The following is a 20,047-nucleotide window of genomic DNA, read 5'->3' as shown; positions in this document are numbered from 1 at the left end:
AAAATGTACATTTTTGTTGCAAAATTTTTAGCAGCCATTACTCCCGTCTTTATTCTACTCCAAATATACTGATTTGGTATAATATTTCTTACTATCATCAAAAATATTTCTTATTATTATCAATGTTGAAAATGATTGGGCTGCTTTATATATTTGTGGAAACTGTGATCAAATATTTTCAGGATGTTTTGATGAATAGAAAGTTCAAAAGAACAGCATTTATTTGAAAAATTATATTGTATATTATATTGCATTATATTTAATGCATCCTAAATAAAATGTATAATTTATTTAAAATATATACTTAATAAGCCGCCCAAACTTTTAAAAGTTATGTTTGCCTTTTGAGTAGGGATACAGTTTTTGCAGACCCTCTTGTGCTTTACTGAAATACAGTCTTGGTGTCTCCATACAAACTTAATCTTGAAAACGACTAATTTTTCAGATGTTCTAATTGTGTCGTCAAATGTTTATGCAAAATGGCTGTGGCTGCTGTCAGGTGAATTTCATAATCCTTATTACTATTGGACAGGATTATGAGCACACGTAGACGCTTCTTTAAAACGATCTCCAGTAATCCCAAAGGTTCCTCGGTGTCCTGCTGCCAGGTTTCATAGGACAACTATAACGCAATTTAGAAAAGTGTAATACTTCACTGACAGCTAAGATAAAATGGCTGCAGTGGACAAGGATGTGGCTGAGAAGTTTTTGGACAGTAATCCAACATTTGCCAAGGAGTACTATGACTCCAGGTTCCGGGCGAAGGTCATCTCCGACCTTCTGTCGACCACCAAGAAAACAGAAGTGAACATCAGCTCTTACCACGAGCTGAGCTCTATTGAGGAGTGCGAGATCATTTTCGATATGGTGCGGGACATGCAGGAAAACCTACAGATGGAGAGGGCCGTGTTCAACCTCATGCGGCATCTCACCTTCATGATACGAGCAGACCGCATGAGTCTCTTCATGTACCGCCAGAGGAACGGCATAGCTGAACTGGCCACGCGGATCTTCAATGTCCATAAAGATGCCACACTGGAGGAGTGTCTGGTGCCACCGGACAGTGAGATTGTGTACCCGCTGGACACAGGCATTGTGGGCCATGTGGCCACTGCCAAGAAGACCGTCAACATTCCTGATGTCACACAGGTAGGATTATGGAAGTGTGTTTTTGCCATACTGTTTTTATTTTTTTGCAACTTTTTATCGTACAATTCTGATTTATTTTCTCGTAATTGCAAGTTGACCTCTCATAATTCTGACTTTTTTATCAGATTTTCGACAAACTTGCAATTCTGAGATAAAACGTCAGAACTGCGAGATTATAGACCCATAACTCAGGATTGTGAGGGAAAAAGTCGCAGACACCTTTTTATTGTTTTATTATGTGGCAGTGTATGGAAACAAGCTTTCATTTAGGAATACCACAAATACCTGGTTAAGTTATGCTGTAAAAAAGTATATGATCAATGAGTTATTATTACAACATATGCTTTTACATTGCTTTAACTCATAAACAAAGATGAAAATTGCTTCAATTATTTTGATAAGTTATGCAAGATTCAACTCATTTTAATGTCAGTTATGTAATTTAAGTTCAAATGACTTAAATTTTGAAGTACAATCAACTTGGAAGTTTAAGGCAGCAACAGTGTATCTCTCAGTCCTGTGACTTATTAATATGAGAGTGCAATTCACATTATTACCAGTAGAGAGCAGTGCAACGCTAACATTTTATAGTCATATTTTCATCAGTAATGATCAGACAGACCAAAATATAAGTTAATGACTGCGTGACTGTTAAAAATTTCATTTTTATTAGCAGAATAAATGATAGTTTTGTCCTTCCTGTTTTTATTGAACTATGTATGAACCGACCGTGTCAATAAACAATTTTCTGGCATTAAAAGAAAAATAAATAAATGGGCCAACAGACATTCTCTATCTCTAAATAGGATTTTATGCTAATTATAAGGGCCCATTGCTGATAAATTTGAGAAATGGGGCAGGAGATGATGTTGCACAGACAGATATGACTGAATGTGTTGTGCATAGGCAGCCATGAAATCTCCCTCTCTCTTTGATTATAAATTACTTTTTCTTTGGCACACAATGTGCTTCACTGCCTCTCAGACAGCAATATACTTTCCTCTGTACTGCTCATAATCACTTAAAAAAAATGGGGTTTCTCAATCTTTGACAAAGGCATTATGTGACTGAAATACCAAGTAAGCCTATTTGAAACCCTCAAGGTGGCGACAGCATCCTATCTCAGTTTAAGATGTCTGCCAGACTGCTGAGTAACCACAACTGTCCACAGATGTGCTGATATTTGTAAGCAAGCACATAATGTGAAAAGTGTTGCCCTCTTTTTAAGCTTAACACATTGGACAGTGTGTGACTTTTGTAGGCTACATTCTGAGTCATATTTCTTCAGTTTTTATGTGTGTGGCACTGTAGCTCAGTTATTAATATGCAAGGCTAGTGCTGGTGGATTAGAGCAGGTCAGCGCTCTTCCTCAGTTTGTTATGTTACCAGGTCTGGAGGGGATAAAAGTCTTTAATCTGAGTTGAATTAGAGCGATCCTGGATTAAATCTAAAGGTCAGTGCCTAACGCCATGTTCCACAAGTCAGCAGAATATCAGTGCTTACATTAAACTCTACAGTTAACCTTCCCTTTCTATTGTTGATGTGGAACAGAATATGGAGAATTTATGTGTCAAAGGAACCTGTGTGTTTATTAATATCAGTTATTCAAATATTATCTAGAATTATATTTTTGTCTGATATTGGCCCATAGAAAAAAATAAGTTTCACTTTATGTTAAGGTGTGTAATTATGCATGTAAATACTGAGTAATATTATGTACTTACTATAGGATTGCGGTATGGTTTTACATGTAGTTTAAATGCATGATTTAAAGTGTTACCAACTATTTAAACGCATTTCATTAAACACACTGCAAAAAATTATTTATCTTATTTTTGTCTTGTTTTCCAGTACAATTCTTAAATCAATATTAAGACAATTGCTTGAGATGCAAAATGACATAAGAATTATTATTTTTATTTATGGCTAAAAACAAAAAGAAATATATGCCAGTATCATAAAAAAAGGTGATGGTTTCACCTTTGAATTGAAATTTTTTTCTGTCCATATTGGCAGATATATGTTCTTGTTTTAAGCTCAAGCTCACTTAATTTTGATAATTTTTTTAGAAAACAAGTATTACTACGAGTCAAATTGCTGCTTAAGGAATGTTATCTTGATTTAAGAAAGTGTAGATATTATTATTTTTTATTTCAAGACAAAAATGGTGGGTAAGAAAATATATTTGTTTGCAGTGTAAAAAATATTTGGTAACACTTTACAATAAGGTTCCATTTGTTAGCATCAGTTAAATACTATTATTTAACATGAACTAACAATAAAAAAAGGGTTCCAAGGCATTCATTAATCTAGATTAATGTTAATTTCAAAATGTACTAATACAAAATTTTAATCTTTTAATATTATTTAATAGACCTGAGGTTGAACTAACAACGAACAGTTGTATTTTGTTTATTAACTAACATTAAAAGACTGTAACAAATATAGGCCTATTGCATATTGATTTTTAATTAATGTTAATGCATTTGTATTATTGTAAAGTGTTTTACCATTTTACTAGGCATTGTAACTTTAATTCAAAGGTAAATTGTGCGGATCAGTGACGTTTTGGCTTAACAGTGATTTAACGTTAACATTCTCACCATGGATAAATGTGCTTCCCTCTCCAGGACAGCCACTTCAGTGACTTTATAGACACCCTGACAGAGTACCAGACCAAGAATGTGCTCGCGACTCCCATTATGAACGGAAAAGACATGGTGGCCGTCATGATGGCGGTCAACAAGATCGGTGCTCCACATTTCACTGCTCAGGATGAGGAGGTATATTCACTCATATCATCCTCTGTATTATTAGTGAGTACAGCGCTTTGGGTTTAAACTCAACAATAAGTCCCGGTGAGGATGCCAATTTGAAATGTAAACAATGCAGAAAATAATAATTATGCATGGTTGTCGCCACACATATTTTTAATCTCAAAAGTTATGACAACAGTCTTTTACATTTGCTTTTTTTTTACATCGCTTTGAAGTCAGATTCATGTAATTTAAGTTAACAATTTAAGGCAGCAACTTTTCGATGAATATTAATACAGTGAAAGCACTTTGAATAAACTGACTTCTACAGAACAGATTAAATGCTCTATTGAAGTAAATCAAACTCTGTGTCTTGTAGACGCTGAAGAAATATCTCAACTTTGCCAATCTTGTGCTTCGAGTGTTTCACCTGAGCTACCTGCACAACTGTGAAACCAGAAGGGGACAGGTAGGATTTCTTCAAGACATTAACCATTATCGAGACTTTAAGACATTTACCAATAGACACTGCTACTTGAAGTCTTTTGTCATTTTCCCTCATATCTTCATTGAAGGTGTTGCTCTGGTCTGCCAGCAAAGTGTTTGAGGAGTTGACTGACATTGAGAGACAGTTCCACAAGGCCCTCTATACAGTCCGAGCCTTCCTCAACTGTGACCGCTACTCTGTGGGCCTCCTCGACATGACCAAAACTAAAGTGATTATTTGTTTATCTATTTATAATTTGAACTATTTATGAACTAAGCAGCTGGATTTGTAACTTGAGTTTGTAACTTTTTGTAAATAGTTTGGGTCACACTTTGCGGGTATGGTTAGGGTCAGGTATGGTGGTATGGGTAGGTTTAAGGGTGGGTTATGGGATAAGGTAAGGGTCAGTGTAATTAGATGTAATTACATGCCTGTCTTTTTTTTAAATATAAGTACAATTTAAAAACATATATACGCAACGCAATAAGTGCATTGTATCAAATTATTAATTATTTTGGCTTGACAAACCAAACTCGGGCAGACCTTTAGACTGTTCTGACTCGTTGTGTCTTTTCGAACTGATCCGATTTATGATTTCCGTTAAACGGATGATCAAAACTACGAAAAGTTCTATAGACTTTCATTGAGGGGGTCAAAACTTTAATACAGAAACTCTAATAGAGTATTTAAGCTTCATCCACTACATATCTTTCACTAGCAACTAGCTTAGGACATGCTAGCAAAATGCTAAATCATGCTAGCAACATTCTAAATCATACTAGCAACATGCTAATTCATGATAACATGTTAAACATACTAATGCTAGCAATGTGGTAAAACATGTCAGAAACATGTTAAATAATGCTAACTGTGCTAAAACATGACAGCAACATTCTAATTCAAGTTAACAACATGCAAATTAAGGTTCACAATGTGCTAACACAGGCCTGCAACATAATAAGAAAAGTTAGCAATGTGTTGAAATCTGTAATTCATGCTAGCAAAACGTTAATTCATGTTAGCAATGTGTTAAATCATGTTACTAATATAGTAAAACATGCTATCAACATCCTGATTCATGTTAGTAATGTGGTAAAACAGCAATGTGTTAAACAATACTAATTCATGGTAGCGACATGCTAAAACGTTATCAATGTGTTAAAACATGTTAGCAACATGCTAATTCATGCAAGCATAGTGCTAAAACATGCTTGCAACATGCTAATCCATGTTAGCAACATGTTAAATCATACTAGCAACAGTAAAACCTTTCAGACCTGGCTTTGTCAAAGTTTGTCATCTAACTTTACTCATCTAGTTTACATGTTACTACATCGTAGTTAAAGACACTTAAAATAAAGTGGGACTGTAAATTGTAGTTTTTATTCGCATGTATATTTGCCAGTTGAAGCATTTTTTAAATATTTTATTTTTTTATTTCTTTTGCCCGTAGGAGTTCTTTGATCTTTGGCCCGTACTAATGGGAGAGGTGCCCCCATATAGTGGACCAAAGACACCTGATGGCAGAGTGAGTGATACACATTGCATAAATAGGAAATGTGTATTTAGTTAATCATGTCAGAGGAACACAAAACTTCCCCGAATGAATCGTTACTAGTTCTTACTTGCTGTCACGTCTGTTGTGTTTGACTTACACTATTCATTTTGCTTCAGGAAGTGATTTTCTACAAAGTGATTGATTACATATTGCATGGAAAGGAGGACATCAAAGTAATTCCGTAAGTTAATACATTTTTATTGCCTGTTAAATTTGACTGTGCTCCACCACTTGGCATTTAATTAAGCCCACATGCTTTATCATGCATCATTCTACATTACATGCATTGTAAATACTGTACCTAACCTTATAACGTTTTAAGAAATGGCGAGATGCAAGCTGGCCAGACAGTTATGGGTGTTTGCAAGGTTGGGCCAAACTGGCCCTCCTGTGGAGCCAGATCTGAGCAATAATGATTTTAGTATTTTTTTGAGATAACTTACTGTTATGTTCCTAGCACATATGCTCTACCATTATTATTTTATTTTATTTAAGAAAAATTAATTATTACTTCAATTCAGTAAGGATGCATTAAATTGGTCAAAATTGACACAAAAGACGTTTATAATGTTACAAAATAATTATTTTTCAAATTAATTCTGTTTCTGCATTTCATCAAAGAATCCTGTAAAAAAATGCTTCTTGAGCAGCAAATCAACATTTGAAAATATATTCAAATAGAAAACACTTACAGTATTTTAAATTGTAATCATATTTCACAATATTACTATGAAATAAATGCAGTCTTGGTGAGCATGAGACATTCAAAAACATTAAAAAATCTTACAGACCCCAAACTTTTGAACAGCAGTGTATATTTTTGATTTCTCTAGACCACCTAGAAAATAAAAGATGGGGTTTATTATAGGAAAGTTATGTATTGTTTTGGTCAGACGCATATTCGTTGTCGTTACAGTAACCCTACTCCTGACCACTGGGCATTAGTAAGTGGACTTCCCACCTACGTTGCAGAGAACGGCCTGGTGAGAGTCCAGACCTCCATCCTCCTTCACTGACGCCACAGTAGTCAGACAATTTGAAAGCTATTATGGTTTATAATGCTCCTGTCATGTGCACAGTGAGGGAGAATAGAATGTGCTCCCACACTGAAATGATGGATAATTGTAATTTTGTGAACAGTAATTAATCAGCAAGCAATACCCCTTCTCAGTGAGCGTGACTGCTGCTTTCCCTTCACTCTGTCTTACAGATCTGTAATATCATGAACGCTGCTCAAGACGAGCTCTTTGCCTTTCAAGTGAGATCACCTTATCTTATGCTTCCTACAAAATCAATTCAATTAAATGAACAGTCTTCCAAAAGCTGTATATCTGACCTTTTTTGTATATCTACTAAACTAAATATATTTTGATTAAAGTTTATTTTTGTCCTGCCAGAAAGAACCTCTGGATGAATCTGGATGGACAATAAAGAATGTGCTCTCTTTGCCCATCGTGAACAAGAAAGAGGAAATCGTTGGCGTGGCCACATTCTATAACAGGAAAGATGGAAAGCCTTTTGACGAACAGGATGAAACGCTAATGGAGGTATTTGAGGCCACAGTGTATAGACCTACTGGTGTGTCATAGCTAAATATACAATAATGGATGAATCAGCAGACTCTGCATTATTTATCCATAGTGTGTTTTGCCCCTTGAAAGCTAAACCAAAGCTCTAAAGACTACGCAAAAGTACTTAATGTCTCTTTGAGCTACAGTCCACAGAAAGCATTTTTAATTCAGTTCAACCATTCTTTGTGGGCCCGTGACATTGTTTTGTAGTTTTCAGATGAATTTCTGTCTGATCTAATGTTTTTAATCTTCTTGTCAGATTTCTGTCAGATTCAGACTTTATCTCAATGTGAATCCGAAATGAAATTGTAAATCTAAACCCAAATCTGAATTTGAATCTGACCCTGAATCTCAATCTACAGTAAATGTGAATGAGAAGTATATCTTAGGGTACGCTTACACGACAACGTAAATTTTTCCTTCGAGTTTTCCGCATACAGGCGACACCTTGTCAAAACGATCTCCATTCACACGGATCCGCGAAAACGAATAAAAACCCCTGTACTCTGCTACCAGGCCATTAGATGGCAATGAAACACTATAGACTGAACATGTAATACGCATGTGCATGGCGTAATCGTCTCCAGAGATTTGCGTTTTTTGTTGTTTACACGGAGACCGTCAGAAAAAATTTCACTTTGAATCCTGTTTTCAAAACTTTTCGTGTTCAGGCACCCAAAACGCTGTTGTCGTGTGTAAACGAACGGCCAAATCGCATAAAAAGTTTGACGTTTTTAGTTGAAAGCGGTGTTGTGTAAACATCCCCTAAACCTGAATCTGAAACTGAATCTCAACCTAAACATGTGAACCTGCATAAAAATGTGAATCTAAACCTGAATCTGAATGTGAACCTGAACCTGAATCTCAACCTACAGTAAATGTGAATGAGAAAGTGTATCTTAGGGTATGTTTACATGACAACGATATTAAAACTGAGAAGTTTTCTGAATGAGAAAGTGAATCTCAACCTACAGTAAAGTATGAACCTAAATGTAAATCTAAACCTCAATGTGAATCTGAACCTGAATCTCAACCTAAACGTGAGCCTGAATGTAAATGTAAATCTAAACCTGAATCTGAATGTGAACATGAATCTCAACCTACAATTAATGTGAATCTGAATGAGAAAGTGAATCTAAACCTGAATCTCAACCTACGGTAAATGCAAATGTGAATGTGAATCCAAAACTGAATGTGAATCTGAAGTTCAACCTACAGTAAATGTGAATCTGAAAGAAATATTTTATCTAAATCTGAATCTCAACCTATGGTAAATATGAACCTGAATGTAAATGTGAATCTAAACCTGAATGTGAATCTGAACATGACTCTCAACCTAAATGTGAGCCTGGATGTAAACGTACTCTAAACCCCAATCTGTGTCTATTTCAGTCCCTCACTCAGTTCCTGGGCTGGTCAGTGCTAAATACAGACACGTATGACAGGATGAACAAGCTGGAAAATCGCAAGGACATCTTTCAGGACATGGTCATGTACCATATCAAGTGCAGAAAGGATGAGATTCAGAATGTCTTGGTGGGTTTCACCAACTTGACAGGGCTTATTCCCTAGTATGCACTAATTAAAATAAATTACACTACATTAGTAATGCTGGTAATAGCAGTACATCCTATTTGTACAGTATGAAGGAACTTGATCATGTGGAGGAGCAGTGCTGTCACATATGACACTATGATTGATGTGATCTGATTAAAAGGGGTTGTATGACCATAAAAAAAACATCTTAGAATATCAGCAGTGTGAAACTGACTGTGTTTTTTTGTGTGTTAAGAACACACGTGAGTTGTACGGGAAAGAGCCTGATGAATGTGAAGAGGACGAGCTGGAGAAAATTCTGGTAAAACACAAAAAATCATACTTGGTTTAAAGTCTCGTTGTTTTATAGCTGTGTGTCTTCATGCTGTTGTTCTCTACAGGCTGAAACACTGCCAGACTCAAAGGTGTCAGAGATATTCGAGTTTCACTTCTGTGACTTTGAGTTCACCGAGCTGGACCTAGTGAAGTGTGGCATCAAGATGTACTATGAGCTGGGTGTGGTAGACAAGTTCCATATTCCACGTGAGGTGAGTGATGATGCCAGGTAACCTATTAAAGTTAGAATAACCTCCAGCTCAGCTGTAATAAATCCTAAAAGGTCAAATGTTTAACGAATGTATTGGGTTGTTTTATATATTAAGCATTACAACATAACACTAGCTTCATATATAATATTACAATTGCTAGGGATGTGCACAAGTACTCTGAAGGAAATGTAAAAAGTTGATAATGTAAAAAATTATCGGTCATGATTTTGCACTTTGAAATTTGAAACTCAGTGACAACTCATAAATGAATGCAACAGATCTCCTCAAAAGACCTTCTTGGCACAATGTGACACCGTGTGCTGAACTCCCATCAAGCTAGTCAACAACGAAAATAGTGTGGCAGTTTATTGTGGTTTTACACTAATCTGCAGGCAGCGCAAAAAGACTACTAATAAGTTAATAAACATTTTGAAGACTTCTTAAAAATATTTCAAGAATTGTACTTAGGAACAATCTTACGCACTTTTCGATTTAACTTTTGAAATTCTATGACTACTTATTTATGAAGATTTTCGTGAATCAAGCCCCTGGTCTCTAGATATGGCTTGGGTCCCTTTTCAACCAATTTTTTGCTAATTTTATCATTTGCAAAACGAGATATAATTTATGTCCACAACACAAACAGTGCAGGGCAAGATATGCACCAAAGTTTAATATATAAAGTTATCATCATTGTCTTATGTATGTACCACCCTAGCGAGTACCCAACTATTGCTGCTACAAGTCATTAAAGAGATACTGAGTTCCAAGATACTTTATTGCACATTGTAAATACAATATTTCCAGTGCCTTGTAAGACTGAAAAGCTGACATTGCTTTATCTCTAGACCCTGGTGCGCTTTGTGTACTCAGTCAGTAAAGGTTACAGGAAGATCACCTACCACAACTGGAGGCATGGCTTCAACGTTGGCCAGACCATGTTTACACTGCTCATGGTAAGAGAAAACTCTCGGAATAAGAAAATTCAGTTCTAGACCTTATTAAGAGGGCCCTAAAAATCTCATATCAGTCCCCTTAAAATCTGTGCTCGCCTAAGTTACAAGTGTTGCTAGAGAAACCCTACTTTCCTTAACAAACAAACCAGTCATGTTACCCTTGTAACTAAGCATTTGATAAATTCGCCTCTCTGTTTGGTGGGTTCTAGAGTCGTGGGCCTTTTTTTAGGTAATATGTTTAATGATACGGCCCACCTCCAACACATAGGCCTATCCTCTGAAATGGCAGACCCTTCTAATTAATCATCCAAGTGTAAACCCGCTCCTGGTAAAGTCATGTGTAATCACAGTGAACTGGCCGTACATCAGGAAGGACGGGGTGTTGGAGCGCTGGAAGAAATGCAGGCCAGGCTGCTAATGAGCCTCTCTCAGCACTGCTCCCATGCTTCACCGAGCCTAATGAGCCCTCACTAGTCAGCGTCTTGCTCTACAAGAGTGTCTTAAGGAGGCTCCGCCTTCAAGCCCATTAAACCGATAATCATGTTTCTCAGACAGGTGACCTGAAGCGCTACTATACGGACCTGGAGGCGATGGCGATGGTGACCGCTGGGCTCTGTCATGATATTGACCACCGCGGCACTAACAATCTCTACCAGATGAAGTACGTACTCATTACTGTCAATGTACCACTGCTCTTATCAAAGAAAAATGCGCATGTATAACAATATTCAGAAATACTGTTTGAAGACTTTCTCTCTTTTAAATCACCTGTTTTTTTGAACACATGGTTATCTATGCAGGATAAGACATGACTACGTTTAAAAAGACGGTCACACTTTAGATTAGGGTCCAATTCTCATTATTAACTACAACTTTTGCCTCAATTAACTACTAATTACTGCTTATCAATAGTTAGGTAGTTGTTAAAGTTGCAGTCCGTAACTTTTAGCGCTTGAGCTGCTAATAACCAGCTAACGGTCTAAAATTGAATATAAACACTTATTATAGGTGTAGCGTATTGATTGATGAATATAAACACTTATTATAGGTGTAGCGTAGTGATTCAGGATAAGACAAGAACACGGTTTGGAAAATGGATTCATAATGTACTCTCTTATTATATACATTTTGAAAATCTTTAACACAATTAAAGATACAGACTCCAGCTTTAAGTGAATGTATTGGGTAGGAATTGTGTCTGATTAAAGGATGTATATTTCATGAATATCAAAAGGCAACATTTAGATTTGATTGTTTTTAATCATGCAAAATTTTGCAAGCTGAAATCTTAATTGCATTATGCTTATTTACATTCAATTTGATTGAAAGTCTGTGACCTTCTGGGTCTTGAGAATCATTTTCTGTGATGATTTTGCCAGGTCTGCGAATCCACTGGCAAAGCTGCATGGTTCCTCCATTCTCGAGAGGCACCATCTGGACTTTGGAAAAACTCTGCTTAGAGATGATGTAATGCTGAAAATTAATTATATTTCTAGACATTTTTCAGAAGGCTTCAGTCATCATTACAATTTTGAACTCTACAGACCATTGAGAATGTACATCTAGTTGATAAGCCCCATAAATAGCTGCCTCCTCACTCACAGCCAGCAGTTTCCTCACTGAAATAATTTGTTTTCCAAGGCCTTAAATATCTACCAGAATCTGAACCGAAGACAGCACGAAAACGTCATCCATTTGATGGACATAGCTATCATCGCAACAGACTTGGCCTTGTATTTCAAGTAAGAAATTTATATTTCAGCCCTGTGGCACATACTTTGTGAATTATTTATTTAGAGTTAAGCCCCGTTCACACCAAGGACTATAATGATAAAGATATAGTTCCAAAAATCATTCTAAATATAATATAGCAGAGTCCACACACCACACAACAATAATGGCTCAGAGAAACAATATTGTTGGAATCATTTTCAGAACGTTTTTCTTTCCAGCTGATGTTGGATAAAAACAGCTAATCAGAATCCATCCTGCTTTAACCCTTAAATGCATGAATGTTTCGCCAATCATTATTAAATATTCGGGTTTTTAGCGACCCGAATAAAAATCTCCTGATATTATACAGAATAATAAAATAAAGCATATTTTGTTACGTTTTGGAGCTTGGAAAGGTTCAGCTTGAGCAGAGGTTTTTATACCATCATCACTGTCCTCGTCAGAGCTCATTTCTCAGTACATTCAGCATCTTGCTCATATTCGTCATCTTAAACATATTTTTTCTTTGTTTTCTGCCTGCGGTAACTATGAGTGAAACGACACTTTATCAGACATTACCACCTTGTGAAATAAAGGTGAATTCCACTTATTCAGTTATCAAAGATTAAATTATTGTTGGGCAGAAACAATATACTTGCACTGTTACACACCTCGGGTCGTTAGTGACCCTATACAAATTTTTTTTTTTTTTTTTACAAAAATGTATGGGGTAAAAAAGGCATTTTATTTAATTTTTTAATTCTTGCTACATTGTTTATAATGAATTTATTGAGGAATTCTAAGAAGGTTGATGTCTAACTTTAAAAAATGAATGAGGAGGATGGTAGTGAATGACGTACCCGGGTCACTAAAGACCCGAGATATGCATTTGAGGCTTAAAGAGCTTGAGCATTTAAAGTGCTAGACGCCATAACTGAAGCCTGCGCTTAGAATAAACACAACAATATTGTGTTTGGTGTGGACACTAATATAGTTATCGTCCTTGGTGTGAACGCGCCTTTAGTCTTGCAGCTAGAAGCTGTCAGAGCTGCATATCTATGATTAACATGAATTTAATCACGATGCGCCTCCACAGGAAAAGGACCATGTTTCAAAAGATTGTAGATCAGTCCAAGACCTACGAGAGCTGGGACAATTGGACCAAATACATGATGTTAGAAACAACTCGGAAAGAGATTGTCATGTAAGTGCTGTGAGAAAATAATTGGTTACAAATCTTATATCAACCATAATATCTGTTTGGCAAATAAGCTGATTTATATACTTCCAAAAGAAAATATGCAGCAGCTTGAATTTGGTGCCATTTAGGGTTCATAAATATGAATTCACAGCATGGTATTTTGGTTTTCCTCACTGCAGGGCTATGATGATGACTGCCTGTGATTTGTCAGCCATTGCCAAGCCATGGGAGATTCAGAGCAAGGTTAGATATTCCTAATGCATAATGCAATGTCACATGCAAGGCCTGATACTACAGCAATGTATTCAAACATCTAGGGCAGGCAAGGGTGTGACTGCATAGGAAAATGAAATCGCTGGGCTCTCAGCCGGCATAATGAGTCTGAAACCCTATTCATATGATAATGTATCCATGGATGGGTTGTTTACATTCATTGTTTAACACTCATTATTATATGCAATTCGCAGCAGACGGCACTGTAGATCATCCACATGCGTGAGATTATATTGAGCTGGATGTCATGCTTTAAAAAAAAATAAAAAAATGAATATTGCTTCTTAAGATGTTTTTTTTTTTGGTATTGCTATTATTATATTCATGAAGTAGATCCAAGAACAATGATGATAGAGCTAGATTTCATACTTGCAAATGGGACATATGCCAGGTCTGTTTCAGTGGACATTGTTATGGAGTGATTTCTGCTTCTTCTTGAAGTCATTAATGGTCTCTAATGCACAGTTAATATATTTTACACATAAAGTCCATATTTGCTCTCCAAATGCATCTACAATGACCATAAATCTAAGCTTAATATTGACCGTGGCTACTTGCTCTCTGTCCTGCAGGTGGCGCTGTCTGTTGCTGCAGAATTCTGGGAGCAGGGTGACCTGGAGAGGACAGTGCTGGAGCAGCAACCCATTGTGAGAGAGCGCCTGGAATGAAGGGGTGGGAGGTGTTGGGAGGGGGGCTGAGAGAAAAGGAATAAGAATGAAAAGTTCCCATGGGTCATGTCGTGATGTACTGCCTATTATGCGGTGCAGTGAATCAGAAAGAGCGGTCACAATGGCCCAGTCAAACAGACTGCTTCCAAACTCCCCATTTTCTTTAACTGTGATTGGTAATGCAGGAATATAATGCCAACTTTTGAAACTTTCTACTTTAGTCGAATGGATCTTCACCACCGCTGTGTATTCAGTTTGCATCAATATGTTGTGGGGTTTCATTTTGATACAAATTAAGCACATGCTGTTTCATCTACAGCCCATGATGGACCGGAACAAAGCGGAAGATCTTCCCAAACTGCAGTGTGGTTTCATTGATTTCGTCTGTGCTTTCGTTTACAAGGTGAGGTCCTCCATTTCGATTAGTAAACAAAATGACATATGGGAATTCATTGATCTACACTTATAAATGTTCACAGGATCCAGACGAGAGTCCATCAGGAAGCAAATACATAATTATCAGCATAAATGCACAGCGATGGTCTTGATCAGATGTCCGTATACTTGACTTTTATTGATTGTGAACGTCAGGATGCAGGCCCGCTGGAATTAGAGAATGTGAAGTAAAGAGTCACAGAAGTAGGGGTGGGGGTAAATTTGCTTTTAATTGCTTTAATTTAAAAAAAAAATTAATCGCAATTCTGTCTTCTACCGATTCAAATCCTTTACAAATTTCAATGTTAGTTAATAACAAAAATTAGTCTTGACTGCATTTTCTTCAGTGTGATGTAGCATTTGAATGCAGTTAGAATGTCTTCTAATCTTTTTGATAAAAAATCTGAGAGATTTCTGTCCCTCCATTGACAGCTGCGCAACTACTACTTTGATGCTTCAAAAAATAATAAAGAGATTGTAAAATTATTTGAATTGAGCGGTTTAGTCAAAATTTTCTGGAGAGAAACGATCGCTTTATATGATGAACAGATTGAGATTTGGCTTTTATTCACATATAAACATTCATCAACTCACACATTAGTTGTGGTAAACGGAAGCTCAAGCATGTACGCTTGACATGCGAGAACCAATGAGGTATTCTCGTGTTACGCAACACGTTTGAGCTTCTGCGAGAACCAATGAGGTTCATTCTTGTTACGCAGCACGTTTGAGCTTCAGCAAGAACCAATGAGGTTCATTTTTGTGTTACGCAGCACGTTTGAGCTTCAGCAAGAGCCAATGAGGTTCATTTTCGTGTTACGCAGCACGTTTGAACTTCAGCGAGAACCAATTAGGTTAATTCTTGTTACGCAGCACGTTTGAGCTTCAGCAAGAGCCAATGAGGTTCATTTTCGTGTTACGCAGCACGTTTGAGCTTCAGCAAGAGCCAATGAGGTTCATTCTCATGTTACGCAGCACATTTGAGCTTCAGCAAGAGCCAATGAAGTTCATTCTCGTGTTACGCAGCACGTTTGAGCTTCTGCAAGAACCAATGAGGTTCCACAATAACTGTATTTAAAGTTTTTATGATATGGATAGTTAGGATAACAAGATCTTGAAGTTTCTTTAGTAATCAACAATTTTACCCACCTCCATTACTCCCCCTTTACTCATGTCCCATCCCTCTTGCAGGAGTTCTCTCGCTTCCATGTTGAGATCACACCCATGCTAGATCGTCTGCTGAACAACAGGAAGGAGTGGAACGCTCTGAAGGAAATACACGAGGCCAAGCTAGCAACACTGGAAGAGGCCAAGAAAGCTAAAGAGGAAGCAGATGCTGCCGCATTAGCTGCCAGACAAGGTAAATAGTGACTCAAACAGTGTCTTAATGTTTCTTAATTGTCATTTTGGAATGAACTATGCCTTTTTGCTCATTTACATGTTGTTTCAAACCTGTATTATTCTGTTTTTTTTTCTGTGGAACACAAAATAAGATGTTTTAAAGAATGTTTACACTGATCTTTTACATAAAGTGAGCACAAAATGATGCAATAGAATTAGAAAAGTCTACTGCGGAATACAAGATTTTTAGTGAATACAGACTTACATTTCAGTGTCCCCCCCCCCACTATCATATGACTTTATATGGACTACTTTTTTGGTGCTTTTTTTTTTCTTTTTGCATTCAATTTAAGGAAAAAAGCAACATGAACATTCTTCTAAATTTCTCATTTTGTGTTCCACAGACAAAAAAAATATTTTTACAAACAACTGTCAATTGTCATTTTTCTACTTTTCCATATCCACATTCTCTCCTCACAGGAAGCGCGGGCCAATCCTCATCTCAGTCCAAGACCTGTGTACTTTCCTAGACGTCAAACTGCGCAAAAACAGACAATAAGAATGTATAACAATGTACCCATAATTTGGGCCACTTTTATTATTTCTCTCTGCAGGATATTCCTTTGTCAATTATTTACACTAGTCTTGAGCTTAAAAGTAAAGAATACCCTTTAGTGCGTTTAAGTAACAGACTATTGCAACATTTCCCACACCAGGTTTATGTCATCAACAGATAGTTTTCTTAAAGCTATAAATATCAAACTTTAGTGAATATTGGCTGAAACTGTACAGAATAGAAGTCTTACATACTAAATAACATCTTAGAGAGCACAGTATGAATACACTTTGAAAGTCCACATAAACAAATATATTTTTTAATTATTACTATGTATATGTATAAATAAAGTGAGGAATTCTTGAGCCTAGCCTCGTCTTTTCAAAGCTTTGTAACTGTGTTGCTGTGCAAAATAAGACTTCTGCCCCTAGGACGCAGTATGCTCGGTTGCACTTGTGTGCCGTGTGTGCTAGTACTAACTGTCCCACTGGGACATACATAACAGTCTTACAAAAGCATTGGATAACACCTAGGGGGTGTTGGCCTAATCGACTGAGAAGGATGAGAGCCGATTGGCAGGACAGCAAATAGAGGCGGACTCAATGCTAGCATTTACGTCATGTCAGACGTAGTCACTGCACGTCAACGACTATGATGTCACGTCTTTTGCAACATTTACCCTACTCCCACAGCAAAGAGGTGGAGTCAAGGAAATCTGCAACCACTGCAAAAGCCAAAATAAGCTCTGACGTGACAGCAAATACACACGCCTTTTCAGATAGACGTGCATCCCCCACATACACACACACACGCAATGCCTTAGGGAATGATTATTCTGACATCCGAATCACAAACCAGCAGAGCGGCAAATTGCCACCAGCTCTGAATGGCTGCATTAACAGTGGTCTCATTCAGCATGTTCTGCTACATACCCTCAGTGAAAGGAACCGCCACAATTAGCTTCAGTTCTAGGCAGTCTGCATGGATACAACACGGAACACCATTTGCTATTGGCTGCCATGTCAATGCAGTAACCAATCAGACTGTTTCCAGCTGAGCTATTCTGTTTACGCAATACGCATTGTAATGTCATCTGGAACATGGGAGAAAAAAAGTGACGGTCTTAAAGCAAGTGCTGCTGGGTTTTTCAAAATCCTCTTTTTCAAGTTGCTGTTCAGCACTCGTTCTAAGAATAGTGTTGGTTTCTGTGGAAGGTATTATTGCGGTTTACTGCAGCATTCAATGTTTATTTTCTGGCTTAATACGGATAGTAACGCAGTACATGAATGAATTACAAAGCTGAATGTTGTTCATTATGGATTTTATTTTTTTGGAGGCAAAACAATGAATATATGTACTTTTTTTTTACAGTATATGAGGATCAGTTTCTTTCTACAGTTTAATAATGTAAACAATCTCGGAAGAGAAATGTGTTCAGTTGAAAAGAAAGCCATCATTTGCTTTTTTAAAACTATTTACATGAATTAAAATATAATTTATGACATCAAATAATTCCACTATATAGATTTGATCTAGGAAACTAGATTTTAACAATTTAAAAATACTGAAATGCATTTGTCTCCACATTCTCAAGATGTATGAAAATCACACAATACCGAGAGAGAAAAAAAAGTCGAAAATAAAACCAACACCATTTCAAGACATCCAAACCAAGTGGCATATAAATAAAAAAACTCAAAAATGAAACATATGTAAAAATATAAAATCTTACTAGCAGTATTTCCCAAAAACTACGTTAAAAAAGAAAAATCATAGTGAATTTGATAGTCATTAGATGTAAATAGTCAAAAAAATCATTAAAACAATACAATGAAAAAAAATATGCCCTTTGACTAAAATTTTGTTTCCACAAAAGACAAGGTCTTGAAGCAGCAAAACAATGCGACATGGATGTGCGATTTATTATCTGATGCTCTGGCACCGTAATGACAAACTTTAGATCCCCTTCTTAATAAAAAATGATCCAAGGTTTAACACAGACAATATAAACTTTCCCCAAATATAATCTGCTGATTCAATTGGAAAATTCTCTCAAGAGCATGTACTTTGTGAACAACAAATTGTAGGGCCATAGATGTAGTGAATTAAAAGTGACGTTTTGTATGAACTAAAAAAAATGTAAAATTAAAAGAGTGGAAGAAATCAGATGTACACACACACACACACACACACACACACGGCCAAGCCAAACGATCATGACATTCGTGAAATGAATTTGATGTGATACCGCATTTCTCCTGTATCCAAACATCAAATGTACTTTTTGGTCAACTTGTCTAGCGATTGCTAAAATGAGGGCTGGAAAAAATGTATTGCATTGAAGAAGGTTCCCTTTGGAAGTTTTTTTTTTTTAAAATCTTTTATTTTATTTTTAATTTGGATCTGTACATTCTAGATTGACAGTGTTGAAATGTATTGAAGTGTTCTTAAACACTGAATAAAATGATCTATAACAAATTATATCATCTATATATTTATCTACACAAACACACAAATATATATATATGTATATATAATTATATATATGTATATACCTTTTATAATATGGCTGTATTGAAAAAGTGTACTTACTTTAGTAAAGAAAACACATTGGATTGTAAAGGAGATCAGATAGGACTGATAGCTTTGTTTTCCCCTAAGGTTTAAGGCTCTCCTTGTGAGATTGGGCTGACTGTGTATTTTCCTTGGAAAAAAATTCCTTAAACGTCGACCTTCTTTGTGAACGATCTGAGCCGCCTACAACATACAGTACAAGATCCGATTTCCCCTATAACCCTAAAACAACCAATCTCTTCAATGAGAGAGGCTCTCTTAGCGATATTGCATCTCGATTGCATAAAAAAGAAAAACATGTTAAAGTAATTAAAAAGAACCATTTCTAAAGGGACACTTTATACAACAGTGTTTGACTTATGAAGCCATATCAATGAAAATTCCCTTCTGGATCTCCCTGTATTGCTTAACGCCGCATCATCGGGTTCTCCAACAACCAATCAGACCCACCATTTAAAACCACACGTTTACCACATCGCTGTACAGCACATAACCATACATCTCATGTTTACACAAGACACAGTGCTATATACACATTATATACTTCTCCTATTTATATATATAATCATGTAAACCAGCACATCTCTCACTTAGTATACATACTAAGCACAAACACTCATTCAGTTTGTTTTCTCAAGATCTTATTGGGCGAATTGGTCTGTAATATTCAGAGGCCGTGTCCAAGTAACAGCTCAGTACCGTAAAAGGGAAAGCCGAAAGGCACG

The 20,047-nt window shown here is 36.5% G+C and overlaps 1 protein-coding gene across 1 annotated transcript; it reads left to right on the top strand.

The window, feature by feature from the left end:
* The first annotated feature begins 554 nt into the window (after nucleotides 1-554).
* On the top strand, nucleotides 555-19,228 carry pde6a (phosphodiesterase 6A, cGMP-specific, rod, alpha). The gene is made up of 22 exons (XM_079631730.1): nucleotides 555-1,149; nucleotides 3,780-3,932; nucleotides 4,285-4,374; nucleotides 4,481-4,621; nucleotides 5,846-5,920; nucleotides 6,067-6,131; nucleotides 6,867-6,933; nucleotides 7,161-7,208; nucleotides 7,348-7,497; nucleotides 8,914-9,057; nucleotides 9,314-9,379; nucleotides 9,459-9,605; nucleotides 10,454-10,561; nucleotides 11,113-11,222; nucleotides 11,941-12,028; nucleotides 12,203-12,303; nucleotides 13,371-13,478; nucleotides 13,655-13,718; nucleotides 14,321-14,395; nucleotides 14,736-14,819; nucleotides 16,043-16,211; nucleotides 16,673-19,228. The coding sequence occupies exons 1-22, from the start codon at nucleotides 673-675 to the stop codon at nucleotides 16,720-16,722; spliced, it is 2,580 nt and encodes an 859-aa protein (XP_079487856.1). The 5' UTR covers nucleotides 555-672; the 3' UTR covers nucleotides 16,723-19,228.
* Nucleotides 19,229-20,047: the final 819 nt, after the last annotated feature.

This window comes from Phoxinus phoxinus (genome assembly GCF_949152265.1).
Source record: "Phoxinus phoxinus genome assembly, chromosome: 12".
Classification (NCBI taxonomy): Eukaryota; Metazoa; Chordata; class Actinopteri; order Cypriniformes; family Leuciscidae; genus Phoxinus; species Phoxinus phoxinus.
This window is presented reverse-complemented; position numbering and strand designations above follow the sequence as displayed.

Coding starts and splice junctions, on each gene's coding strand:
- pde6a (XM_079631730.1), top strand. CDS start 673: ATGGCTGCAGTGGACAAGGATGTGGCTGAGAAGTTTTTGGACAGTAAT. Junction 7,209..7,347: donor ACGAGCTCTTTGCCTTTCAA/GTGAGATCACCT, acceptor TTGTCCTGCCAG/AAAGAACCTCTGGATGAATC. Junction 12,304..13,370: donor GACTTGGCCTTGTATTTCAA/GTAAGAAATTTA, acceptor GCGCCTCCACAG/GAAAAGGACCATGTTTCAAA.